This window comes from Panthera tigris, chromosome E1 (assembly GCF_018350195.1).
Source record: "Panthera tigris isolate Pti1 chromosome E1, P.tigris_Pti1_mat1.1, whole genome shotgun sequence".
In the NCBI taxonomy this organism is placed as follows: domain Eukaryota; kingdom Metazoa; phylum Chordata; class Mammalia; order Carnivora; family Felidae; genus Panthera; species Panthera tigris.
In genome coordinates, this window is record NC_056673.1 from 2,140,786 (window position 1) to 2,166,147 (window position 25,362).

General features: G+C 60.5%; 1 protein-coding gene and 1 long non-coding RNA gene across 14 annotated transcripts; one reads left to right on the forward strand and one right to left on the reverse strand.

The window, feature by feature from the left end:
* Window positions 1–1,083: 1,083 nt before the first annotated feature.
* DLG4 (discs large MAGUK scaffold protein 4) lies at window positions 1,084–25,250 on the reverse strand. 13 transcript variants are annotated; one of them, XM_042965839.1, is made up of 22 exons: window positions 25,173–25,250; window positions 24,120–24,218; window positions 23,808–23,848; window positions 14,971–15,036; window positions 11,435–11,488; window positions 11,238–11,288; window positions 10,886–11,010; window positions 10,618–10,787; window positions 10,378–10,514; window positions 10,083–10,227; window positions 7,447–7,742; window positions 7,248–7,350; window positions 6,985–7,099; window positions 5,660–5,836; window positions 5,342–5,378; window positions 5,220–5,247; window positions 5,044–5,091; window positions 4,068–4,169; window positions 3,617–3,789; window positions 2,603–2,712; window positions 2,012–2,103; window positions 1,084–1,833 (listed from the first exon to the last, which is right to left on the reverse strand). In XM_042965839.1, exons 6-22 carry the CDS (start codon window positions 11,265–11,267, stop codon window positions 1,727–1,729), a joined length of 1,995 nt encoding a protein of 664 aa, XP_042821773.1. In that variant the 5' UTR covers window positions 11,268–11,288; window positions 11,435–11,488; window positions 14,971–15,036; window positions 23,808–23,848; window positions 24,120–24,218; window positions 25,173–25,250; the 3' UTR covers window positions 1,084–1,726. The 13 variants fall into 13 exon arrangements, with proteins under 13 accessions (XP_042821773.1, XP_042821772.1, XP_042821764.1 ...); XM_042965838.1 differs by having other exon boundaries at window positions 11,238–11,297; XM_042965830.1 differs by lacking the exons at window positions 23,808–23,848; window positions 24,120–24,218; window positions 25,173–25,250 and adding an exon at window positions 22,763–22,891.
* On the forward strand, window positions 6,477–7,645 carry LOC122233483. Its single transcript, XR_006211023.1, has 3 exons — window positions 6,477–6,626; window positions 7,020–7,368; window positions 7,474–7,645. It is a non-coding gene; the product is annotated as an uncharacterized LOC122233483 (long non-coding RNA).
* Window positions 25,251–25,362: the final 112 nt, after the last annotated feature.

Sequence of the window (25,362 nt, forward strand, 5' to 3'; positions counted from 1 at the left end):
ACTGCCCTCTGCACCGTTTAGGGCTTAACCATCTCAACTCTTAGCACCCTCCACCTCAGCCTTCTCCCGTGGGGCCCCTGAATCAGAGGGGGAAAGGGGCAGGATCACAGCTGGTGCCAGCGACGCCTCATCTATGCTGCAGCGGAGGCCCTCGTGGTGGGAACCTGTCAGGCCCATGAACGGTGGGCAGAAGAAAAGCTGAGATGTGACACTGTGCACAGCAGCATCTGAGAAGCTGCAGCAAGACACGGTCGGGAAAATCTGACTCCCTAAAAGAACCACAATTTTTTTCTCCTTTAGAATAAAGAACTCGGTAATGGACCATTTCCCTTTTTGCCCTGGCTACCAGGAAGCTCAGAGGTCATATTTACTCTCATAGCTACATAGCTACTGCACCTGTTTTTCATTTTTTTTTTTTTAATTAAATCTTTGGTATCAAGGTCCCATTTTCCTAGAGGTGGGGCATAAAGAAATCCAATAAATGAATATTTACACAGTATTTCTTACTAGCAAACCTCTGTAAACATCATGGCCAGAGCCCAGCTCTGTCCAGAACGCTCTGAACACAAACCAAGAAACTTGCCTCCGTGTTTTCCTTTAGGGAGTGTTTTGCTGTCCAGCAGGACCAGGAGAGTGATCAGGGCTGGGCTAAGTCGGCAGGGACCTACGCCGGTCTGGCTTCCTCGTTCTGGGTCTTTCGGTGACTGCACCATGCCTCCAGCCCCCCCCAGGCCCCTACTTCACTGCTGACCCACCGTCCCTGATTTCAGCTTCCCTCCAAGGCCCCCTCCAGGCCACTGTCCCCTCTCTGGGTTGACACGAAGATAGCTCTGACTACCAGACCCTTCCATACGCTCCCACCCTGTCTCCCTCCTCACCCGGTTCCCAAATAAGCAGGCCACACACCAGGTTTCAAGTATCTGTCTCTTCCGTTCACTCTCTCAAAAGAAAAAAATAAATAAATTGCAGAAGGCGGCAGCATTTCCAGTCTTCCCCTGGCTCCCGACCCCCAACCCCGGCCCCACCCCCCACATTCCCACTCCCTAAACCCATCCCTCCCCTTTCCCCCCCAGAAAAAAAAAAAAAATCCAGGAAAAAAAAAAAAAAGCCACAGTTAGACCTTCCACTCATGCAAACCGGCAAAGAAAAAAAGGTGGGGGGCATGTGGAAGGCAGGGGGCCCACAGTAGAGTCCCCCCACTTATCCCCCCAAAAAACCACCTTTGAGAAGAAAAAAAAATGGGAAAAACTAAATGCGAAACCGAGGGACATGGGGAGTTATGATGGGGGCAGGGGTGACCCCAGACCTGGCCTCAGGAGAGAGAGGAGGCCTGTGGCCCTGCATCCCTGCAGCGGGGTGCTCCTTGAGGGGGCCCTGACTTCTGGAATGTGTGTGGGAGAAGATGGGGGAGGGCAGGCGGCCCCCGGTGGGTGTGTGTGTGCGTCGGGGGCGGGCAGGGGCTAGGGTCCTACGGAGCACGGGCTCGGGACCAGGAGCCCGGCTCCTCCCCAGACCCCAGGTTCCTGGGGTTCAGGAGCCCAGTTCTGGGGTGTGGGGTTACATGCAGGGGAGTGTCCCCCCTCCAGGGCTGGATCCGGTTAGAAAGGAAATAAATAAGAAGGGACGGGAGGGAGGCCAGGGGGTGCGCAGGGCTTGGGCAATTCAGTCCAGACCAAGGGCCCGGGGGCCGGAGACAGGGCGAGTTCAGGCCACACCAGGGCGGGAGTCAGAGTCTCTCTCGGGCTGGGACCCAGATGTAGGGGCCTGAGAGGTCCTCGATGACACGCTTCACCTTGTGGTAGATCTCCTCAAAGCTGTCGCCCTCCACGATGGCTGGGGGGACGGGGGGGGGGGGGGACGGGGAATGAGGCCAGAGCGAGGGAGGGGTCCCTTTCTCTAACTCTCCAAACCCCGAGCGGTGAGGCTGCCCCCCACCCAGGGAGGCCGCCTTTCTCAACCGTCCGCCGGGCACGGCACCGGCCTGGGATCTGAGCAAGGGCCACAGCCTCACCTGAGAAGCACTCTGTGAATTCCTGCTCCAGCTTGGTGGCTCTGTCGAAGGCTTTGCGAGCTTGTTCCTCTGTGATCCGCTTATTAATCTCTCTGTGGAGAGCGAGGGAGACGCAGATCTGAGCACGGGTCCCGCCCCACCTCGTACCTCCTCCGTCCCGGCAAGTTCAGTCGCAACCAGTGTTTTCTGATTTGGAGCAGGCAGCGAAAGACACAACTCCCCGTGTCGTCTCCGGGGCCACCAACGAACCCCCACCCCACTGCGCGACCCACCCCGGCTGGGTGCGGCCACTCCGGGAACCTCTCCAGAGCCTCATCCTTCCGGCCCTTCAGCCCCAGTGAAGGGGCTCAGACTCTAACTCCCGACAGCCCCAGGGGCCCTGCTCGGCCAGCAGGTGCATGCCCCAGGGGCTGCCGGGAGTTGCAGCCTGGCCGAGCCCGAGGCTGGAGAGGAAGGGACAGGCCTGGTCCCCTTGGAGGGCGGCTGGGGCTGCTGTCCAAGGTTCTGAGGGGAGAGTCTGACACTGGCCCAGGGCCACAGATGTGGGGGGCGCTGAGGGGAGGCCCCTCCCCCCCCCAAGACCATACTCACAGCACATTCTCCAGGGAGCGGGGGCGAATGAAGATGGCGATGGGGTGCAGGTGGGCCGCCTGCAGCCGCCGCACGGCATTGGCCGAGACATCGAGGATGCAGTGCTTCCCCTGGGGGCAGGCAGGGGGGGCGGAGGGGGACCAGCAGGTGGCAGGAAAGGACGGACAGAGGTGCCAGGACAGGACGCGGTAAGTGGAAAGGTGGGGGATGGGAGATTGGCCAAAAGGAGGTGACGTGGATGTCAAAAGACACGTGGCCAGAGAGTCAAGGTGGGAAGGAGGTGAGAACAGAGTTAAAGACAGAGAGAAAGAGGAAGGGGCAGATGGAGAGCAAGGGAAGAAGCCAGCACAGGAGGAGAGGATTGGAGGTCATGAGGGAGGGGTGAGGCACGGGCAGGAAGGGGACCCAAAAGACGGGGCAGAGCAAGGCCAGAGGGGCAACAGTGAACAGGGTGGAGGGGTTGAGGGCAGGAGCAGGAGAGAGGAAGGGGGAGAAGGGAAGTAGGATGGGGGGGCAGACAGATGGAAGAAACAAGGAGAGACAGGTGGGAGGGAGAAGAGGCAGATGGAGAAAGGAGCCGTGGAGGGAGAGAGGGCAGAGTGGGGGGCAGTAGGGAAAAGGAGGTGGCAGGGGAGTGGGAGAGGGGGGTGGAGACCCCAGGAACAGGCAAGGCCAGAGGGCCACAGGGGAGCCAGACAGAGGGAGGGCACCAAGGTGGGAAGGCCAAGCCACCAAGGGCAAGGCCACAGGAAGAGAGGAGAAGTGGGGCAGGGACGAGGGAAGCGGGGAGAGGGGACAGATGGCGGAGAAGAGTTTGGGGTCAGGCAGAGAGGGAGGGAGGCAGGGGGAGCAGGCAGTCAGACAGAGTTGCCCGAGAGGAGAAGGAGGCGGAGGAGGGAGTGGAGACCCAGCAGGGAAAGAGACAGAGAGAGAGAGAGAGAGTTAGAGAGAGCTGGGGGGAGGCCATGGGGTGGGTGGGGGAGGAGGAAGAGGCTGGGTGCCCGCAGGTCCTACCTGCTCGGCCACCTCCCGCACGGACTGGACGCTCGTTCCATATAGGTGGCTGTTGTACTGGCCGGCCTCGATGAACTTGTGCGCCTGAATGTCCTTCTCCATTTTTTCCCGGGAGGACACGAAGTGGTAATCCCGGCCATCTATCTCATACTCCCGCTTGGGCCGCGTCGTATCTGCCAGGAAGTCACCCCGCCCCCCAAAGATCTAACCACCGTCCCTCTAGCTTAAAGCCTGCCTACATCAAACCGTGCAAGGGGGCTGCTGGTGAGACCAAGACTCGGAGGGGCTGGGCCACCTCCCCCACACCCCTTCCAGGGCCCCCAGGTCTCCAAATGGGGCAGCAGAGCGGATGAGAAGCACCCCTTCTCTGAGAATCCCTGTGTCCTCCTGCACCCCAATGCCGTGGGCCCCGCCCCATCTCCCTTCCCCACCCCAGGGCCCCAGTGCTCACGGGGAACACAGGATCCGAACTTGTCGGGGAACTCGGACAGAAGGTCATCATTGGCTCGGTCCTTGGTGGGCCCAAGGATGATGATGGGGCGAGCATAGTGCACTGAGGACAGAGAGCCAGCTCAGGCCGGGGGCAGAGTGGGGAGCAGCCGGGGCTGGGGGCCGGGGCTGGGGGGCAGAGGCAGGGAGCAGCTGGGGAGCAACTGGGCCAGGAAGCAGCCAGGCGGGGTTGCAGCTGGGGAGCAGCTGGGGAGCAGCTGGGCTGGGAAACAGCTGGGCCAGGGAGCAGCTGGGGAGCAGCTGGGCTGGGGAGCAGCCAGGCAGGGTTGCAACTGGGGAGCAGCTGGGGAGCAGCCGGGCTGGGGAGCAGCTGGGCCAGGGAGCAGCTGGGGAGCAACTGGGCCAGGAAGCAGCCAGGCAGGGTTGCAGCTGGGGAGCAGCTGGGGAGCAGCCGGGCTGGGGAGCAGCTGGGCCGGGGAACAGCCGGGCTGGGGAGCAGCTGGGAAGCAGCTGGGGAGCAGCCTGGCTGGGAAGCAGCTAGGCCAGGGAGCAGCTGGGGAGCAGCTGGGCCGGGGAGCAGCTGGGCCAGGGAGCAGCTGGGGAGCAGCTGGGCCAGGGAGCAGCTGGGCCAGGGAGCAGCTGGGGAGCAGCGGGGCCAGGGAACAGCCGGGCTGGGGAGCAGCTGGGGAGCAGCCAGGCTGGGAGCAGCTGGGCTGGGGAGCAGCTGGGGAGCAGCCGGGCTGGGGAGCAACTGGGCCAGGGAGCAGCTGGGCCAGGGAGCAGCTGGGCAAGGGAGCAGCTGGGCCGGGGAACAGCTGGGCTGGGGAGCAGCTGGGGAGCAGCCGGGCTGGGAGCAGCTGGGCCGGGGAGCAGCCGGGCTGGGGAGCAGCTGGGGAGCAGCCAGGCTGGGAGCAGCCGGGCTGGGGAGCAGCTGGGGAGCAGCTGGGCCTGGGGGCCGGGGTCGGGCCAGGACTCACCTTCCATCTGCGTCACCGTCTCATAGCTCAGAACGGAGTCTTCTCGACCTAGTGGGAGGCAGGACGTCTGCGAGGGGCTGGGAGACAGGGATCTTGGGGCCCCATGTGGCCTTCCTGAGATGTCAAGAGAAGCTCAGGGCTCCCTCACCCCCGCTTCGCAAGCTGACCCTACCTACCCTGTGATCCAGAGCTGGAGCCCCAATCCTACAGAGGAAGAACAGAAGGAGTGGGCCACGTGCTTGGTGGGCTTCAGCCCCGAGTCCCCCGCTCCTCCACCCGAGCTCGCTCCCCCACCTACCTTGGCCTTTAACCTTGACCACTCCCGTCGTTCGACCCTGTGGGGGACATGGGGGGATGGGAGGGTAGGGGAATGGCCACTGAGGGGCCCTAGAGCCCTCCCCTCCCCCGGCCCAGCTGATAACACCACCTCCCGGCGGCCCCTGGGCCCCAGTACTCCTCAATGACACGTCTGCTCCACAGGCTCACGGGAAGGAGGCTGCCCAGCAGACAGGCCTCCGAGGGGTCAGAGGGCAGCCCGTGGCCTCTGCTGTCCGCCCGGGGACGCCTGGGACTGGAGCCCCTGTGGCAGGAAGGCTGCAGGCCCCGGGAGCCTCACCGCCGTTTGCTGGGGATGAAGCCGATGTCATCGGCCTCGCTGTCGGGGTGGACCCGCCGTGCCTGCCACCACTCCTCGTCACTGGCGTCGAGCACGTGCAGCACGTCCCCAAAACGGAAGCTCAGGGCCTGGCTCAGGAAGCCACAGTCCTTGGTCTTGTCGTAATCAAACAGGGCCCTGCAGGGCGGGTGGCCGTCGGTCAGACACCGCCTGAGCTCTCTGGCGCCCCGACACCCAGCCAGGCCTTCTGGCAAAATGTGGCCATTCACGGCCCTCCCGCAGGGGCCACGGACCCCGAGGAGCCCCCCCCGCCCACCGTGTGGGGAGCAAATGCTCTACTCTGACGCACAATCACAACCACTAAACGCCACTCGGTCTGCACTGTGCCAGAGATCAGACAGGCTCTGGATCCCGTGCAACTTCTATAGCAAGATCTAGAACGCCGCCCTCCCAAGAACGCAGTCTGCAGGACGCATGCACGGGACAGTCAGGGAGGTAACCTGGAATGTACTCAAATTCAGAAGAAGGGACAAGGCTACTCTTTGCTAACCCTGCCTATCCCCATCAGTACCAAATTCCCGTCAGTTACGTCATGACCCCGGGGTCCAGCCAAGGGAGGGCCGGACCATGGAGGCAGCAAAGACAGAGCACGAGAACGGGACTGAAGGGGACCAAATGGAAGAGGCTCTGGGACCACCTGGAGGCACCTGGGAGCCACAGCAGACCGCCCCCAGGAGCCCACTGGACCCCAGCGGGGAGGGAAGGGCCGAGCAAAGTCTGAGCGGGTGGCGGTGCAGGTTAGTGAGGGAGGAAACACTGGTTCAGCAAGATAAAGGGCTCAAGGACACGAGGGAAAGCAATGAGCTCAGTGAGGGACGTGTCGAGTGCGAGATGCCTGTGGGACACCCCAGTGGACGCGTCCAGAAAGCAGATGGCCAGAAACGCAGATCTGGACCTCCAGGAAGAGGTGGGGCCAGAGCGGACGGGAGCCCCGAGGGAGAGAGAGAGTGGGGAGAGAGAGGCAGGGGCCACAGAGCTGATGCCCCAGGAGCAGGAGAGCTGTGACCCCCTCCCCTGCAGGCGGGGGCAACATTCCAAACAGCCGAGAGGCATCCCCCTCCCCACCCTGCCGGGCAGTAGGGACACTTGAGGCAGACGCTATTTTCCAGTTGATACTATTTCCCAGTGCTGACCTGAGCAGCGGGGCCCATGAACGGCGGCTGGGCGTCAGGCCCGGGAAGGGGTTGGGGGGGAGCCAGGCAGGGTTCAGGGCCAAGAGCTGGGGCGGGCGGGGGGGAGACCCAGAACAGAGAGGCGCATCCGACCTGATGTAGAAACCCCTTTTGGGGTTGCTCCGCAGGGAGGCGGTCCCTGAGCCCAGGCTGCTGTTCATGAGCTGTTCCCGAAGGTCGTGGATCTTGGCCTCGAATCGGCTGTACTCTGAGAAAAGGACGAGAAGGTTCCTGAGCTCTGGCCCCACCGGAGCGCTTCCGCCGCCCTCCGTTGCCCCCACTGGAGCCACCAGCTGAGGAGACAGGGCTCTGAGGACCCTCTCAGCTCACGACGCGGGGAGCTTCGGGCCGGGTACCTTCTGGTTTATACTGAGCGATGATGGTGACCGTCTGGCCCGCGTTCTTCAAGGCAATGGCAGCCTGCTCGTGGCTGGCACTGCGGAGGTCAACACCGTTCACCTAGAGACAGCGCGGAGGGTGAGTCGCCGGGGACGGGGACCAGGCCCCAGCCCCGGAGTAGAGGAGGGGTGTGGGCAGGGCCCGGCCTTCCCTCACCGAGAGGATCTGGTCCCCCTTCCGCAGCTCCCCGCTGAGGTCCGCAGGGCCACCGGCCAGGATGAAGGAGATAAAGATGCCCTCACCGTCCTCGCCACCCACAATGTTGAAGCCCAGGCCCGTGGAGCCCCGGTGGATCACTATGCGCCTCGGTTCCCGGGGAACGTCTTCCTCCCCCAGCAGGTCCTTGGCCACCGGGGAGTAACGCCGAGGGGAGGTGGGGGTCATGGCTGTGGGGTAGTCGGTACCCAGGTAGCTGCTGTGACTAATCTCGTTGTCCAGGTGCTGGGAATAAGCTGAAAGATGTGGGAGAAGGGGTGAGGGCGCTGCGGGCAGGACCCACGGCCGCCCCACCTCCTCCCCAGAGAACCAGGAGAGCCAGACTCGGGTGACGGAGGCATTTCTCCGCCAGATAGTAGGGCGGTGTGAGGGGGGCGTCAGATCCCAGCAGTGTTGGGGGGCGGGAGTGCACAGGCCACATGAAGGGCTGGTTCTCCCGAGGGACGGTGGGGGGGGTCATCGAGTTGAAGGTTATATGTCCTCTGTACGCCAGGGGTAGCCGAGTGGAGGGGAATATTAGCACCAGGCTTTTGGGGGCTTCCTTGTGGGTGCTGGGTTTCCTCAGATCTCTCAGTCTATAAAAGTCCCCCCCTGCCCCTCTCCGCTTTTGCCTGCTCTTGGCTACCCATTGGTCGGGAAAACTAGGTCATTTGTCTGATAGAATTTCCCACTTTCTACGGGAAAAATTCTTTTTCAGTTTTTTAAATTTTTTTTAAGTGTTGTATTTTTATTTATTTTTGAGAGAGAAAGACAGAGAGCGTGCGCAGGGCCGGGGCAGAGAGGGAGAGGGAGACACGGAATCCGAAACGCGCCCCAGGCTCCGAGCCGTCAGCACAGAGCCCGACGTGGGGCTGGAACCCACGAACCGTGAGATCATGACCTGAGCCGAAGTCGGACAGACAGTCGGACGTTTAACCGACGGAGCCACCCGGGCGCACCCCCTACTGGGGAAATTCTAAGGGGGAAATCATCACTTCCATCTTTGGGCTGTTACTGTGTGCTTCTGCCCCATTCCTCCTATAATTCGATCTAGAGGCTTTGTCAGACTCAAGTTCAATTTTGTGCATAGGTGACACTACGTACTTTCTACCAGACCACAACGGGATGCAAGAATGTCTGGTCGCCTTAGGTAAGACTGACTGGCAGGTTCAGCTGTCGTGGGCTGACCCACCCATTTCTATGCTCTCACCTAAGAGCTTTAGTGGCCACTGAGGACCGCTGCCTCCTTCTGATAGCTCAGAACCCAGTGATATTTCACTGGGGATTGCAAAATAGAATATTCTACTCTTTTTTTTGGAAGAAGAAGCACTTATCGGTGGGAATGATTTGATAAAAAAGAACTTTCTGACAGTTTGTGGGCTCGAGCCCCACGTCGGGCTCTGTGCTGACAGCTCGGAGCCTGGGGCCTGCCTCAGATTCTGTGTCTCCCTCTCTCTCTGCCCCTCCCCTGCTCATGCTCTCTCTGTCTCTCTCTCAAAAACAAAAATAAACATTTAAATAAAATTTAAAAAAATAATAAAAATAAAAAAATAAAAAAGAACTCTGCCATATCAACCGTTTGGTGATTCTGAGGTACAGTTTGTACAGGACCTGACCCTGTCCCCGCATTTGCCGGTTTTCATTACGAATGGGCCCCTAGCATCCTCCAAAGGTGCCCAATTATTCTTAAGCATCATTATGATCTCATGGACCTCCACCTATTTGAGGAGTTTTGATTGAATAACCAGTGGGAGCCCCTTCTGCGTCGATAACACGCCCTAGAGTCCTGGGTAGCTTTACTGTTTTTCTAGCCTGTAAGATGTTACAAACTCCTTTTGTGCATTTCCGGCACAGGATCTGGAACAGGCCCTTTCTCCAAGGAGCCAAGGTTCCTCTTGGGAGGAGAACTACTCTTCATCACGTGAAAGAAAACTCCTGTGTCCTTAGTTTACTAAGTTTTCGTGTGAAAACGGATGTTGAATTTCATCAACGTCTTTTCCCGCATCAATTTCAAATGACCTTAACAATTTCTGTCCGTTGTTTAATACAATGAATCGTATTAAGAGGTCTCCCAATACAGAAGTGCTTTTAGTTTCTTGAAAAAAAAAAAAAAACCCTGCTTTGTGACGATGTTATTCTCTTCATTGGCTGCTGTATTTGGTCTGCGACTATGTTCCTACAAAGTTTTCCCTCTCTATTCGGAAGCAAAATTGGCGTTGAGTTTCCCTCTTTTATGTTATCTTTGGGACCCTTTGAAACGCCCTCATAAAATGAAACGTGAACCTTTTTATCTGTCCTCATGCTCAGAAGGAGCAGAAAAATGATCTATTCCTTGAAGATTTGAGAGAAATTAGCTACAAAACCATCTGGGCCTTGTGCCTTCTGGGGGAGAGACTGTCGACAAGCTTTTCTAGGTCTTGTACGGTAACTGATTTTTTTCACCTACTCTCGGACCGCAGAAGAAGAGACATTGTTTCTATTTCGTGGGGAGCATCTGAAGAGGAACACTCACTGGGATGTCATGGGGGTAACTGGGATGGGTCGTGGGGGTAACTGGGATGGGTCACGGGAGGCTTTGAGGTTTGGAGGGTTCTCACAGGTTGTGATGTCTGGGGGAGCGTAGCTGTCACTCAGGTAGGCATTGCTGGGCTTGGCCACCTTCAGGTAGACAACGTCATATGTGTTCTTCAGGGCTGCCACGGCGTCCTCATGCATGACGTCCTCCAGCCCCACACTGTTGACCTGGGGCCAAGGAAGGAGAGCTCAGACAGAGCCAGAAACAGCCCCAAGACAGACAACACCGTGGGAGAGGTGCCAAGGAGGACGGGGCCTTCCCGGGGGGCCAGGAGGCGAGACCCAAGTGTGGCCTGGAAGAGTGACAGGGGTCCTCACCGCTAGAATCTTGTCCCCGATCTGCAGCCTCCCGTCCTTGTGGGCGGCACCCCCTTCGATGATCTTTGTCACATAGATGCTGTTATCTCCGGGGATGTGTTGGTTCCCTACGCCCCCCGCGATGCTGAAGCCAAGACCTGGATGGAGGGGAGGACAGAGGTGAACGTCCAGGTTGGCTGGGGAGCCGGCGTTGGGGCGGGGGACGGTCGGGATGGGGGTGGAGACACAACGGGTCACTACCTTTAGGCCCCTTGATGAGTTTGATCTCCATAAGCTTCTCAGCTGGAGGCTTCCGCCGCATGACGTAGAGGCGGACAATGGAGCCCGCCTCCTTGAGGGCCTCCACCGCGGCTGAGTGGGTCACCTCCCGCACGTCCACCTCATTCACAAACAAGATGCTATCGTTGACCCTGGAGGCAGCGAGGTTGGCCTGAGCCAGGAGCTTCCTGCTGCCCTAGCCCTCCCTCTCGAGGGAACCGGCACCCTAAGCCCCGTGTCCCCTCCCCACCTGAGGCGGCCGTCCTGGGCCGCGGCCCCGCCAGGAATGATCTTGGTGATGAAGATGGACGGGTCGTCACCGATGTGTGGGTTGTCGGTGCCGCCTGCGATGCTGAAGCCCAGACCTGAGTTGCCCTGGGCAGAAGGAGGGGAGGAGCGTCAGCCCTCCCGGCGGCCCGCTCCGGGCAAGGTGGCTCGGGCAAGGTGGCTCGGACTCGGGCGGGGGCATGGGCCAAGGCGCCGTGACGGGAGCAGGAAGGGACAAGACTAAGGGACTGGCCACCTAGTACACACAGGCACAGAGAGAAGCGTGACAGGGAGCTGGGGGGACCCCAGGGCGGGGGGCGGGGGAGCCTGCTCACCCTTTCCAATGTGATCTCCTCGTATTCCATTTCCCCCTCCGTCCCGTTCACCTGCAACTCCAGCACGGACCAGAAACACAACACCAGTGAGCCGGACATTCCGACCTGAGCACCGACCCCTCCCCTGCTGCTGGGGCCCAGGCCCTCCCGCTCTCCCTCCATCCTTCTGCAGTGGCCCCAAAATCTAAACAACTCACATATCCCGGGGCTTCTAGGGTGTCTGTGTTGACAATCACAGGAGGAGAATTGGCCTGTGAGGGGAAAAGGAGATGAAAAGCTGCCTGAGCCTTGGCTCAAGAGGAAGCCCGTCATCGAGGGTCCCACCTGCCTGGCTACCGGTTCGGGGTCCCCTCTTGAACCAAGCCTGCTCTTGAACCCCTCGAGGCCCTAGCTCAACCCGTATCGCGCGCACACGCGCGCACACACACACGCACACGTGCACGGCCCTAACGCTGCCTGGGCCCGGGCCCCCCTGAATGTGGAAGGAGGTGTCTGAGAAGCGGGAAGGGAGGGAGAGACAACCAGATGGGGGAGCAGCAGGTGGTAAAGAGTGGGGGGGGCAGGCGAAAGGGGGAGCTTCTCACCGGATGTAACACCACGGGAAGCTACTGCCTTATGCGCTACACATACACCCCAGTGCTTACGCGTCCCCCGGGGGCCTGCCCCCCATCCCTGTCCCTTGTCGGCCCATATGCACCCAGGAGCCTTGAGAACCCTCCCTCAGATCTGCCCCTCACCTTCCCACACATTTGCCCTAAACCCCGGGTCCCGGGAATCCGGGGTTCCCCCAGCTGCAAGCCCCTCCCTCCTCACCCCCCCCCCCCCCCCCCCCGCCATCCAATCCACCCCTTCCTCTAAGGACTCTGTTGCCTAGCGATGGTATCTAAGCCCAGCCAAGGCCTGGGGAGACCCACCTCCAGAAGGCCCTGTCGCCAGGACAACGGGGGTGGGGGTGGAGTGGGGGGCGGGAGATGGGCGTGGCCTAGGAGCGATCAGACTCCCAAAGGCAGAGGGGATCCGCTAGCCCCGCCTCTCCTACCCGGGGCCCCGCCCCCCGGCAGCCAGGGCAGAGAAGTCCAGGCTGAAGAGGTTTGTGGGTGCAGCGCGTCCTGAAGGGCCCCGTTCTCCCTCTTGTACGCCCCTCACCCTACGCAGTGCATAAGACGTCAGGAAGGGGGAGTGGTGAAAGACATCCGGGTCCTATCTTCTCATCTACTCCCCCCACCCCAACCTCCATTCCGGAAAGGGTTAAAGTGGGCGTACCCAGGTCCTGACGTCAGTCGCCTCGACGCGGCAGGGTCTCTAGACTCTGGGGCGGGGCCAGCTTTAGGCCGGTCCTAGGGGCTTCCCCAATTGCCAGGGCAACCGAAACCCCGTCTCCATGGCAATGGGAGAGGAGGCCAAGAGCTTCCTTCCGGGGTCCCCAACCTATCTCCTCCTTAAACAAATATTTATTTGGAACCTACGAAGCGCGAGGCAGTCATCACGGATTCCCCAAACTCCTCGATCCCCCCGCAAAGGGCCCCTGCTCTCTCCTGCTATTTCTCAACACTACAGGCTTCTTCGCAAGCTCTGCAATAGATTTCATACCCGCAAATCCATTAACACCGCCAACCTCCGACCCTTCAAATCCCAGCAAATGCTGTTATCCAACCAATAGCCACGGCCAAAATCCCCTCCACAAGGCTGTCCTCCGTCCCCACCCCATCCTTGTCCTAAAACCTCCTTCCCCAGGCCCCATCCCTCCTCCTTGGCCACCTGCCTCTGCTTCCCACCCCTCCCTCTACAGCAGCCCACACCCTGCACCCATATCCCTGCCCCACCTTCCGTTTCCATCTCCCGACCCAGCCTTGGCCCTCCACGGGCTTTCAGTCCTTATCCAGCGCCACCGCTCCCCCCACCCCCACCCCCAACCCCCACCAGCCCTCCTGCTCAGTGTCCGGCCCTCATCCTGCACCCTAACTTCTGACACCCCAGAGATATCCACTCTCCCTTATCCAAGCTTCAAACCCTGGACATTCTGTCCAAACCACAGTCCATCGTTCTCAGTCCATCCCCGATCTCGATCTCTGCAAATTGAGACTTTTCCTGTCCCCCTGGCTCGGGCCTGGTCCCCAGATCCCCCCACCCCACCCCCTGCTGGCTGGCTCAGGGCCACCAGCGCTCTCTCCTCTGCTTCCCTGTCTTCCTGCACCCTGATCCCCACACTCGACAACCTGAGCCCACTACCACCCTGCACGCCTCCCTCTCCCCCATATCCCCTCCCCAGGGAGCTTCCTGGCCCCACCCCACAAAGAGCGACTCGAGTCTGCCTTCCTCCACTCCTTGCAGCTGTCAGCGCTTCACAGGAATACTCTGTGCTGTCTCCTCACCTCCAGGGCCAGACTTCTGTTCCTCTCCATCGACTCAACCTTGGCCCTGATTTCACAGCCTCACCCGGTCAGCCCCAGGGCCTCTCCCCCTTTTGGGGTCTCTCCATTTTACTACAGGCCAGAGAACCCTCTTTCTTTTCCTCCTCTTCCTCACCCCAGAACCTACCGCGGCCCCCTCCCTGCCTCCCCATCTCCAGGTTCAGAAAACTCCTCCCTGACTTCGTGGTGAAATGTCTCCAGCCTCGCCCTCCCCAGGGCATCCTGCAAGATTCTGGAAGGCCACCCCTGCCCCCACGGTGTTCCCCTCAATGTCACAGGTTGCCTGGGGCCTCCGGCCCTCCCCATCCTGTGCCCCCAGAAAAGAGGTGTGAAGGGGAAGAAGATATATAGTTGGCCTGGAGGAGGGGAGGTCCCAGAGACAAGGCCTCCCCGGGACTGGAGAAAGGAAGACAGGGCGTGGATAATATAATGGGGGGACGGGAGGGGCTCGAAGAAGAAAAGGGTGGTGGCCGGAAAGGGGAGAAGGGACGACTAGGGGACGGTCACTGCCAGAGGGAGAGCGGGGCCCGCCGAGGAGGAGCACGGAGCCCGCGGAGGGCCTGAGCTGGGGATCAGGGAGGGAGCAGGAGAGTGCGTGGGAGGAAGAGAGAGACAGCATCCTGGAGAAGCAGCCAGCCAGCCAGCGGGAGGGAGAGGCGGGGAGGAGGGGAGGGAGCCCTGGAGGGGAGCAGAGGCCGGGGCAGGGGACCGAGGCAGAAAGGCCCCGCGACTGGGAGTCTCCGACCAGGCACATGGAAAGGGCTGGAGACTCGGGCGCGGGCAGAACCAGGCCCAGAGGCCGGAAGTGGGGGGAGGAGGCGGAGAAGGGACAGGAGCAAATGCGGGCAGCTGGAGCTCCGCACGGAGCTCAGGACACAGAAAACGGAAACGGAGGTGGGGGTGTGAAGGAATGAAGAGGGCCCGGGGTGGGGGGCGTCCTGGGGGCGCACGCCTCTCAACACACGTGCGCGCAGGCACGCGCACACACGCACTCGCCGGCCTTAAGCTCTACGCCCACCCCCCCCCCCTCGTCCGGCCTCTGTTTCTCCTCGGTGGGGACAAGGTGTTTCCGGGGCCCCCCCCAAGCGCCCCCTCTCCGGGCCCCAGCCGCCCCGCCCCAGCCTCCTCCCGCCTACGGCTCTCGCCCTACCGGCCCTTGGGGGTGCTTGTGGCTCCGAGGCTCCGAGCGCCGCACTGGGGAGGGGGCCGCCCGAGTCTCCTACCTTGAGGGGGGAGAGGTGGGCGTGGCCCACGACCCCGTGGCCGGCCTCGAGGTGGGACAAGTTCCTCTCCGCCACGTGCACCAGCTCGGGGGCGTTTACCTGGTTGGGGAGGTGGGCCGGGCTGTGCTCCAGAGGGGGCGTGTCTTCATCTTGGTAGCGGTATTTCTGGGGATGGGGACCGAGGCGTCACCGGGGCCGGCCCAGCGCCTCGGGCTCCAGGCCGCCCGCCCGGCCGCCTCCTCTCCCGCCCCCCCCCCCACCCCCACGCCAGTGCGGTGCGGAAGGCCCTGGGGCCTGACCAGTTCCTCCCCCTCCCGGTCCTCCAGCCCATTGGCTGCCCTCTCTCCACCCTCCCACAGCCCCTCTCCCGCCCCGGACCGCCACCTCTCGGCTCGGCCCAAATCCCAGCCCCTCCCCCTGCTCCCCCCCACCCCAAATCCTACCTCCCCCCGTCCCCGGAGCCTTCCACCCGGCACACCCCCTCCTCCGGCCGCCGTTTCTCCCGCCTGGCCCAGGCCTTCAGATACTAGTCCCTGTCACTGCGCCAGCCCTCTGACACGCCGAACCCCCATTCTCGACGTCCATCCCCAACTTCTCTGCCTCCCTCATCGTCTTCACCCCACTCCCCCGGTTTGTGAGCTCCCTGGTCCATCTTCCAGCTGCCGCGCCCCCGGCGTCCCACCTCACTCCCACCCCACCCTCACTGCCTCAGTCTCCCCACCGCAGCCTCTACCCCAAGAGCTACTGGCTGTCCAGCACTGGCATGCCAGACAGAGGCAGGGACCGCAGTCAGGCCCTTCAACTAGCAGGTACTTGGCATCAGTCCCCCAGGCAGGACAAAGCTGAACTGGTCCAGCTCCCAGTCCAGCTCCCCCTCCACTGGCCCAGCTGGTTCCCCAAGTAGTCTGCACAGGGGCCCCCACGAGTCTGGCCCCATCCCTACAAACGCCCGTAGCCCAGCCAGTTAATCGGATATACTGGGAGCAGAAGGGGGAGGAACAGACGCAGTAGTGCTCAGGAGGGGGACAGGAATGGGTGTCTTCCAGGCTGGCTGACCGGGGTAAGGAGGCGGGGAGCTGGGTCTCAGAGTCGATTCCTGGTCTCCCTCTGGCCTTTAGGAGTGAAAGACTCAACATGACCCCGAGTCCCTTCCCAACCAACCACCAGCCATCTCACTGGCCTCCTCTGCTAGCTTAACAAGGACATCAGTAAATGAGATTAACTGGGGGCCAGAGAGAGAGGAAAGGGGCAGCTGGAGACAGCGCTGAAGGGCAGCGACCCCGCCTGGGTCCACCCACCTCTGCCTCCGCACTCCTCAGGAGCCAGTCCCCCAGAGAGGCAGAGCCCCCCCCCCCCAAGCCCCAAGCTTGGGGAAAGAGCAGGGTTCCCTGGGGACAAGACAGAAGACCCCGCCCCCAAGTACACCTAGGTGAAAAGAGAAGGCAGAACTCCCCTCTCAAAAAAAGCATCTGAGAAGCTGAGTACCCCAACATTTGGAGGGCAACGGTGGCACGATCCAACTGGAGGCAGCTTATCAAAGTCAATGCCTGTTAGTAGGATTCTGAAAACCCTGGGGATGTAACCCAAGTTTGGCCGTGGCTAAGGGCGCAGCAAGAGACTAGGAGAAGGAAAACGGTGCTGGCAACACCAAGCCTCTCCCACCCAGGCCAGAGATGAAGCACCTCTGAGAAGGAAAATAGGGGCTCATCAAGATACACCCGGTTTTCTGGCCCGCAGACCTGGAGAGAGAATCCTGGCCCCCAGGGTTCAAGACCATGGGCACAAAGTGTAGAGAAGGAGAAGTAAGGAGGGGGGTGGGTATAAGCTGCGTAGCCCCCCTCAAAGGCTAGGCCATCCTGGATAACAGAATTCCACGACCTGGAAGAGGCTGTCCATTCCACACCCTGAAAAGGTGGTCTGCAGCCTGGACAGTGCCCCAGAACTGGGGGTCCGGGGGGACGGGCGGAAACAGCTCCCCTGTCCACTTCCCCAGAGTCCCATCCCCTGCGTGGTCATGAGGCAGGGCCCAGGGGTGCAGCTTCTAGTCTCCCTGAGCCAGGGGAGGGTCTGAGTCCACTGCCTCTCCATCTTCAGCCCACCTCGCAGAGGGGATCCCTGAATCTGGTGAAGAACTGTCAGGGTGCACAGAAAGAAAATGGAATCACAGAAACTCGTCATTTATTCTAGAGAGGAGACAAAGAGAAGTTTTTATCACAGTGAGACTGCAGACACGTCTCCCTGCCCTACCCCCAGGGGGTGGGGGCTGTCTAGGACTGAGGGAAAGACTCCCCTGCATTAGGAGACAATGTGAGGGACCCAGGGCACAAGGGAAGGGTACGAAAGTCCCCAGAATGTGGCTGAAGGAGGTTAGGGCCTATGTTTGGTCCCTGGAAAATTTCAGAGTACTGTACATGTAGTAAGGGGTTGGGGGGAAGAAAACAAAAAACGTCTGGAGGGGTGTGGAGGGGGGGGGGGAGAGTAATTCCAAAACTGCAGACTGGCAGGTGGGGGTCGGGGGCAGCACCCCTCAAGCCCAGATTACAGGACAACTAAAGCAGGACAGGAAGGAAAGGAGGATCCCCTGTTTTACCCCACTGGAACTCTGGGCCCCAACCGCGACAGTTCCGATGGTATTGGAACCAGGTCTGAACCCCCAATACATTAGGGCAGAGGCAAGGAAAAGGCCTGGGGGTCGCTGTTGTTCCTTTCCCCTTGGCCCTCGCGTCACTGGAGCCCCAGTTGCATAGAATGACCTGGAACCGAGGCTTGCACCCCCAAAATAGAGGGGTGTGAGTGAAAGGGGGATGTTGATAAGAGGGGCGACCCACTGCGCCTGTCCGCGAGACACTGCAACCCAGAGACCCCGCGCCAAGCAGAAGTAAGAGCGACAGCACTTGAAGCTTGCACCCTGAGATTTGGGGGGTCCGGGAAGAGGGGAGCGGGGCCGGAGCCCGTACCGCGGCACGTACCACGCAGAGACACATGGAGGCGAATCTGTTCCGAGCCGACATGGAGAAGGGGAGGGGGACTGAGGGGAGGGGACGGGTGGGAGAGCAAGGGTCCCAGGGTCGGGGGAGGGGGAGGGGCAGAGGGGCGGGGGCTGCGGCGGACGCGGCGACTGGAGGCTGCGGCCGGAGGGGGGGGGGGGGGGGAAGGCGCCTGCGCAGTGCGGGAGAGCGTCACGATGGGAGAGAGGGGGTGAGGGGAGACCCTCTTAGCCATCAACTTCCCAGGTTCCAGCTGTTTCTCTGTGGACTTCACCTTCCACAGTATACTCCTATTCGGAACCCCAACAGAAACACTCCTGAAATTTACCGGCTTATAGCTGTAATTCTCATCTAATTTCCTGCCCCTAAATTCACCAGGTCCTTAAAAACTCCCAAAGCTCCATGGACCATTCATCTCTACTGGACTCCTAAGGTGCAGGAAGGAGGAAGCACTCCACTCTCACCTTAGAGGGACCCCCCCACACACCCCCCAGGATCTAAAATGCCTCCCACAAGCCCCACCCCCCTCCCTCCCCAAGGATTATTAATAGGGACCGCATCCCCTCAGATGCCAAGATATCTCCTATTCTAACCAGCAGTCCAGCCCCATAACTTGATAGCCAGACAATGCTTTTCAGGAGCTTAAGGACCACAGACACCACACCGGCTGTCTCCTCAAATTAAACCACCGTTTAAATCCTCCCTTTTAAAATCATATCCCCCAACCCACCAACGGAGACCTTGACATTAGTGCAAATATTACCCTTTCTATGACGTCAACATCCAAATAAGCAGTCCTCAAATTCCTTTGGGGTCCCCTGTCCAAATCCCTGCATCTAATGAGATACTCATGATTTTCCAATATGCACAGCCCCAGTACCACCAGTGGGGTGCCCTGCTGGCTCCATGGGAAGAGCACACAACTCTTGATCTCAGAGTCTTGAGTTCAAGTGATCTCCCCTTCAAGTGTGGAGATCACTTAATAAATAAACTTTAAAAAAGAAACACTTAAAAAAAAACAAAAAACAAAAACCAAACACCCGACTCCAATTTCTGGGAGTATTTAATGTATCTTAAAGCTGGCCCTCCAAATTCCATTGTAATCTCTTCAATTTATTCCCAAACCTTTAAATTAATAGATCTTTCCCTATCCCTTTCCTTCACCCCTCAAGTTCACACATCACTCCTCTCTCTGGCTGCCCTTCCTATGTCTTCACGTCACCTCCATGATTCTGAATTCCAACATTGCTACAGGAGTGCTCCCAAATAGATCTACCCCCCACACCCAAGCCTCAAAAAATATTCACCAAAGTAAGATCTGGCCTGCAATTTGCAGTGACCCACAAATCTTCCACAACACCCCAAAACGACTGCCTCAGAGGTTTCCATTTTCTCCCAAACAACTGAACCTGAAAGCCTCTCTTTACAAATATTATCCCATTGAACGCCCACCTTCCCAACTCTTAAAGCCCACTGAGCAGTGGCCTCAAATCGGCTTCTCTGGCTTCTCTATAATGCCCACACAGGGCAGAGAGGACAGACTGCCCTAGAATCTCGCCCATGTCCCTCCCTCCCCGTTATCGGAATCTGTTAGATGCGCCCCCAAGATGACCCCCAATGCCCTAGTTTCGCATCTGGGTAGAATGCTTGGATCCTCAGAGGGAGCCCTTACGGAAGAGCTGAGCTCGAAATTCCTTCTAGAATAGAAAACGCACAGGTCCTACTTCTCCACCAGTGGGCGCTGTGGCCCCTTAAGACCCTCCCCCATCCCCCATTTCCTTTTTCCCTCCATTTTCCGTTTCCCTGTTGCCTGGCAACGCAGCAATCAAGGACTTTGCTGTCGCCTAGCAACCGTCTCCCTGGAACGGAGAGCTGAGGTAGGAGGTTGTGCTCTGATGAAATCTGAACAGGCCTCCATCTTAGGAAAACTGAGACGTCAACCGCCCAGCCTTCGGATTCTCCTTTCCAAAGACCCCCGCACCCCGCAGTTCCTCAGACAACAGGCCCCTCAAAACCCCGTCTCCCTCCGGCGCATGGGACCACGCCACGCCCCTGCCGGGTCAGCCCCGCCCTCATTTCGGTCAGGTTACCCAGCCCTCAGGCCCCGCCCCATTCCGAGGGCTGCCACCGCCTCCCTCGATAGAGTAAGCCAGACCCCACCCACCTGCCTCCAAGAGACCACGCCCCCGTCCACTTCCCGCCCATTCGCTCCCCCGGCCTCGCCCACACTGTCCCTCCGCCACGCCCCTGTCCGCCAATGAATGAGGCCTTTGGCCACAGTGCCCCGCCCCCGGCATCTCAGCTTTGCCCAATAAGGACCACCCGGAGGGTTTAACCGCTTCGCCTCCGGGGTCCGGCCCGATACCCCCGGTCTTTTCCCACTCTCCCCCCTCCCCCACTTGTTCTGCTCCGCCCTCCGACACCCTCGCCCGGCCCTCGAGTCGGCCACGCAACTTCAGTCGTCGCCGGTTGCCATGGCAACGGCGGCAGCAGCGCGGGGAGAAGGGGGAGGGACGGGGGCGGAGTGGGAGAAAGAGATTCTCAGAGGCAGACACCGGCAGAGACCCCGGCGCGGAGTAAGACTAAGCGATAGCTCTAAAGGCGGAGTGAGCACAAAGCACAGGGCCTGGCGCATGGTAAATAAGTGTTCCTTCAACTACTGCGGCAGGAATCTAAATATAGGCAATGAAAGATGGAGGGCTCTCAAACGGAGCTGGGAAGCTCAACCACCGCAAAGCCTGGGCACCCCCTACCCCACCCAGCATGTTGGGAGCGGGGGACGATGGGGGTGGGGCTGGGGGGTGGGTGGGAAACAAGCGCCTTGTGCCCCCTGCTGGCTCCTCTGGGCTACCCCTCCGCTGCCCTGGATAGAGATGTACCACAACTCCCAACAGCCCCACGGACAGCAGCCCTCTAACAGGAGGGCTCCTGTGCCTCAAGGCCTTATGGGAGTTGGAGTCCTCATCATCCCGAGACTGACAAGTTTTCCGGCCAAGGAATGTGGCAAGCTCTGGGTCTCCTCCACGCCTCTGTAAAACCCCAAATGCATGATTGATCCTCTCTGCGCAAGGCTCCTTCCTCCAGGGATGCTCACTCTGGGCTCCATCGAAGAAGTAGGAGTCTGGAAGGGAGATGAATCAACTCCCCCTCCCAGAATAGCTGCCAGTGCAGGCAAGCCCCTCACCCTCGCTCGCACATGTGTGTGTGTGTTCACATGTTGGAAGCAGGGCCCGCACATTCCAACTGGCTTTCTGGGTACACCGGTCACCCGGAGGACCACAGCCAGGGAGCCTAAGGCTGAGGGGCAGGCCGAAGGCAGGAGACAGGAGAAGCTAAGGATCAGACAGACATTAAAGGAGGCCAGGCCAGAGAAAGTGAGGCACAAAAATCCACCGAAACCACAGGGAACGGGGGAAGCGGCAGCACGGGAGAAAGCCTGGAGCCCACAGGAGGGGCGGCGGAGGGAGGCAGACAAGCAAGTAGCTCTGGAGAGGGGGTGGGGGCTCCGGACCTAAAGGTCCTCAGCCTCCAGTCTCTTCCGTCCATGCTCACACGTGCACACGGCATGTGTACACACATGTGTGAGTTTGTGGCAGGGAACATGTGTGTCCTCAGCTCCCTCCCCTGAGAAGCTGCAGTTCCCACTAAATATAACCCCCTCCCCAGCCTGTGACTCACCCGGACCCCGCCTCCCCGGCCCCCACTTCCTGTCCCACCCCCCAACCCCCAGCTGCCTGCCACCCGCCCAAGCCTCCCTCCACACACCAGGCACCCAGCTTGCCAGTCCCAGAGTCTGCCAGCCAAGACCTAGGTAGATTGCAGCACCCACCAGGAGCTTGCCCCACGCTCCCCATCCAAGATCTGCCCCTTCCAGGCTCGGACCACAGGGACGCCCTCGTCCGATCCTCACGGCTGCCAGGCCTGCCCTGCTCCAACTCCTTTTCACCCGGGGAACCTGAAATCCGGGTGTCCTCCCCCACCTCGATCCCAAGTGTCAGGGGTAAGAGGAACATTCCCCTTAATCTGCTCTTCTCCCTCTCTCCCAACGCGGGGAGGATACGGTGTGGGAGGAGGCAGGGATATTGAGCACCTGCCCGGGGCCACCCCCAAATTCTGCACCACCCACCTGGTCCCCCTCCTCAAATCCCGTCTCCCCAAAGCTCTTGTCGTCCTCCTCAGGGTCTGGCAACCTCTTCTCCCTCCCAGGGGAGCACCCCAAACCCTCACCTCACCTGGTCCATTCCCTCAGGTGGCCCTGTGGCAGGCCCTAGCCCTCTGACAGCTCCCAGCTCTCCCCGTATTCCATACGATCCAACCCTACATCGACGGTTCCCTCAAATCGAGAGTACCCCCGAATGCATCCACCACAAGATGCTCGTTCCATAGCCTGAAGGCCCACCCCTTCTCCGCCAGCTGACACCCCCAGACCAGTCAGGCACTCACAACCAATAACCTTCTACCCCCATGCCAAGAGCCCCCTGAAATTGCACAAGACACCTACAAGCCAGCCTGTCCCCCAGGAGGGAAGAGGACCCCCCCCCCATGCAGTCCACCTTCCAATGTACAAGAGCAGGACTTCCATGTGAGCCAGGCTTCTCCTTAAATAAGTCTCCCTCAAGCCTCGTTGGCGAACCCCAAAACCCACTAGCCCCCCCCAAACCACAAGACAGCCCAAATTTTCCATTTCTCTACAGGTACAAAGGGATCACCCCAGGGGGCACCTGTGGCCAAACCCAGCATTATCTCAGATGTGAACCCCAAAACTAAATCATGACCCCCAAATACATCTTCTGATGCTGTCACTCCTGGGCCCCCAGCCCCAGGTTAGGCCTGCCTAACCCCTCCCCACAAACTCATACCCTCCCCCCCCCAGCTTATAGCCCCCCCCCCCCCATCATGCTTACCTTGGTTGTCACTATACAGAGACAGTCCATGTTGGGGGGGCTGGCCGCGGCGGCGGGTAAGGGGCTCTGACTTCATCGGAGTTTCGTTCCTCCCCTCCGTGGGTTCTCACCCCTCCCCCCTCCGCACCCCACTTTTGCAGGGGGGGCCAGGATGGGGGGAGGGGTGAGAGGGGAAAGAGGGGGTTGGAGAAGGGAAGGGGAGGGAGCGTGGGAGGGAGGGGAAGGGGGCCCTAAAAGGGGGTCCCCAATGGAGGGGAGGGGGCTTGGGGAGCACACCCCGATTCTCAGGAGGGGCGGGGGCACCGGGGGCTGGCAGCCCCGGAGTTCGGGGGCTGGGGCATGAGCTGGGGTGGGGGAGGGGAACTGGATTTCGGGGAGCCCCGGGGTAGGGGGGGGTCTTGCCTAACGGCCAGGGGCTAGGGGCCGTGGCGGGGGAGTGGGGTGGGGGGGGTCGGAGGCGGCAGCGGCCGAGGGAGCCGTGGAGCCGAGGAGGGAAGGGGAGAGAGGAGGAGAGAGGAAGCAGGGGGAGGGAGGGAGGGAGCGAGGAGCGAGAATGGGGGGGTGCCTTGGCAGAGTTAACTGCTTCGGTGCTGGCAGGAACCCGGATAATGGGAAAGGAGATAACAGCAGATGCAGAGAGGCCCTGTGGCAAAGATGGAGGCCTGGCCGGGCACCAGCGCCGACAGCAGAGATGATGAGGAGGGAGCACCCATGCTGGTTTAAATACTGGAGCCAGGCCCTGGCCGGGGGCAGGGTGTGAGGGAGGGGCTGGCAGGAGGGAATCCCTGGGGGGCTACTTCCCCCTCAGGATTCACAGGAGGAAGCCTGAAAAGTAATTTTGTCCTGGACTCTTTGGTGCCTGAAACTGGGGCAAAGAAAAGGGGGGGGAGCGGGAGGAGGAAGGGCCACAGGGTAGGAGAGAGAACATTCTCTGCACCCCTGACTCGGGATTTTGTCCCCAGGGCCCCCAAGTCTTCAACATCGGCCGTCTTCGCTCCAGCCCTGCCCGCTCCCCTGAGGCAGAGGCCCCACCTCACCCCCTTACCTGGCTCTCTGAGATACAAGCCTCATAATAGTCCAGAATGTCTGTCACCAGAACAGAGCTGAGTTACCCTCCCCCACCCCTGCCTCCCGGGCCACCCCTGCCACCATCTCTGGCCTCCTTCTGTCCGGTGAGGGAGGAGCTCCTCCAGCCAGGGCTGCTGGACTTTGATGGGGGACAGTCAGGACGACCGACCCCTGCTTGGACCAAGGGGACCTCCACGCCCCCAACCAGCCCCCAAGTTTGGGCATTGCCCTCACAGGCCCAGGCCAGCCCTTTCCAAACACTGCCCCTCAGATGATTGGGGCTACTCACCCAGCAAGGCCTGGAAGAGGTCACTGTGCAGCACGGTGAGGAGAGGGGGTGCCCACCGCAGTAGTGGGGGGGCCAGGAGCCAGAGGGCTGACCGGGGAGCTGGAGAATAATGGGGGTGGGGTTGGGACAGGGAAGACACAGAGGGACCAAGACATTTGCCTTCCCCAGCCTGTGCCTTTTCACCCCAGATTCTATGGGAAGGTTCAGGAGAAGGGTCCCCAAATCCCAGTCCCTGCCCCCACCAGCTCCAGCCCCCAGGCCTTTCGTTTTTCACCTCTGGGTTCCTCGGACATCTCTCTCTTCTGTCACTTTAATCTCCCTAATCCGCAGGGTTGGAGCTGAGCTGCCTTCTCCCCACCCAGTTCCAGCTGTTAGCCTAAGGAGGCAGTCTTATCTCCTCCTGGAACTTCATACCCTGGCCACTCTCCCCAGAGCCACGGACCCATGGACGGGAGTTTGCTACACTTTCCGAAGGGAGGAGGGAAGGGTACCCCCCCCCCCAAGGAGGTTCCAGCCACCCCAAAGGAGAGGAAGCTGAGCCCAGATCTTTCCTTGGGGGGGTGTTCCCAGTGAGGATGGCAGAGAGGGGGTATGAGTTACCGAGGACTCCTTGGCCCAGGGCTAGAGAAGTGGGGACTGGGGGACGTGAGCACCCCTGCAGTTCCTCACAGGCTGGGAAGCAACCAGAATGCCAGCCGTCTAGCCTGGGCACATGGTCTCGGGAACAAGGGCAGACACAGACAGGCGTTCAGGAAGGTCTCAGAGGCCCTCAAGGGGAGGCAGCGAATTGGCAGAGGGGAGGGGACGATCCTACGCTGAAAATTCAGGTGTTTCCAAAGTTAGTGACACCTCCTAGGTCTCAGGAGAAATGTGCTTGGGACACTCGCCCTGCAGCTGGAGCCCCCCACCCCACCATGTCCCTGCCTTTCGTGTGGGTGGAGACGGATTTCACAAGGGACCCCAATGGGTCGTCTTTCCGTGCCTCTGCCTCTGCCTCTGCCTCTGGCATCTATCGTAAGCTTCTTCCTTCCCACCTCTCCCTTCCAACTCCACCTGGGAAGTCCTCCTTTCCGTCTACCCTCCATCCCTCTGGCTGCGGTCGCCTAAGCCTCTCCCTCGTCCGGCCCAGCCAGTCCCATCACCCCTCCCACACTCTAGGTGGGACAGGCGGGACCAGGCGTTTGGGGGAGGCGGGGGAGGCGGGGACGTTCGGAGACCGCCCTAGGTCAACCAGAATACAGAG

Excerpts from the sequence above, each read along its gene's own strand:
- DLG4 (XM_042965826.1), bottom strand. The coding sequence starts at position 22,792 with ATGGACTGTCTCTGTATAGTGACAACCAAG. Across the intron at positions 10,228-10,377 it reads TCGGGGACAAGATTCTAGCG|GTCAACAGTGTGGGGCTGGA; the intron begins GTGAGGACCCCT and ends CCTTGGCCCCAG. Across the intron at positions 5,379-5,659 it reads TTCATCCCCAGCAAACGGCG|GGTCGAACGACGGGAGTGGT; the intron begins GTGAGGCTCCCG and ends TGTCCCCCACAG.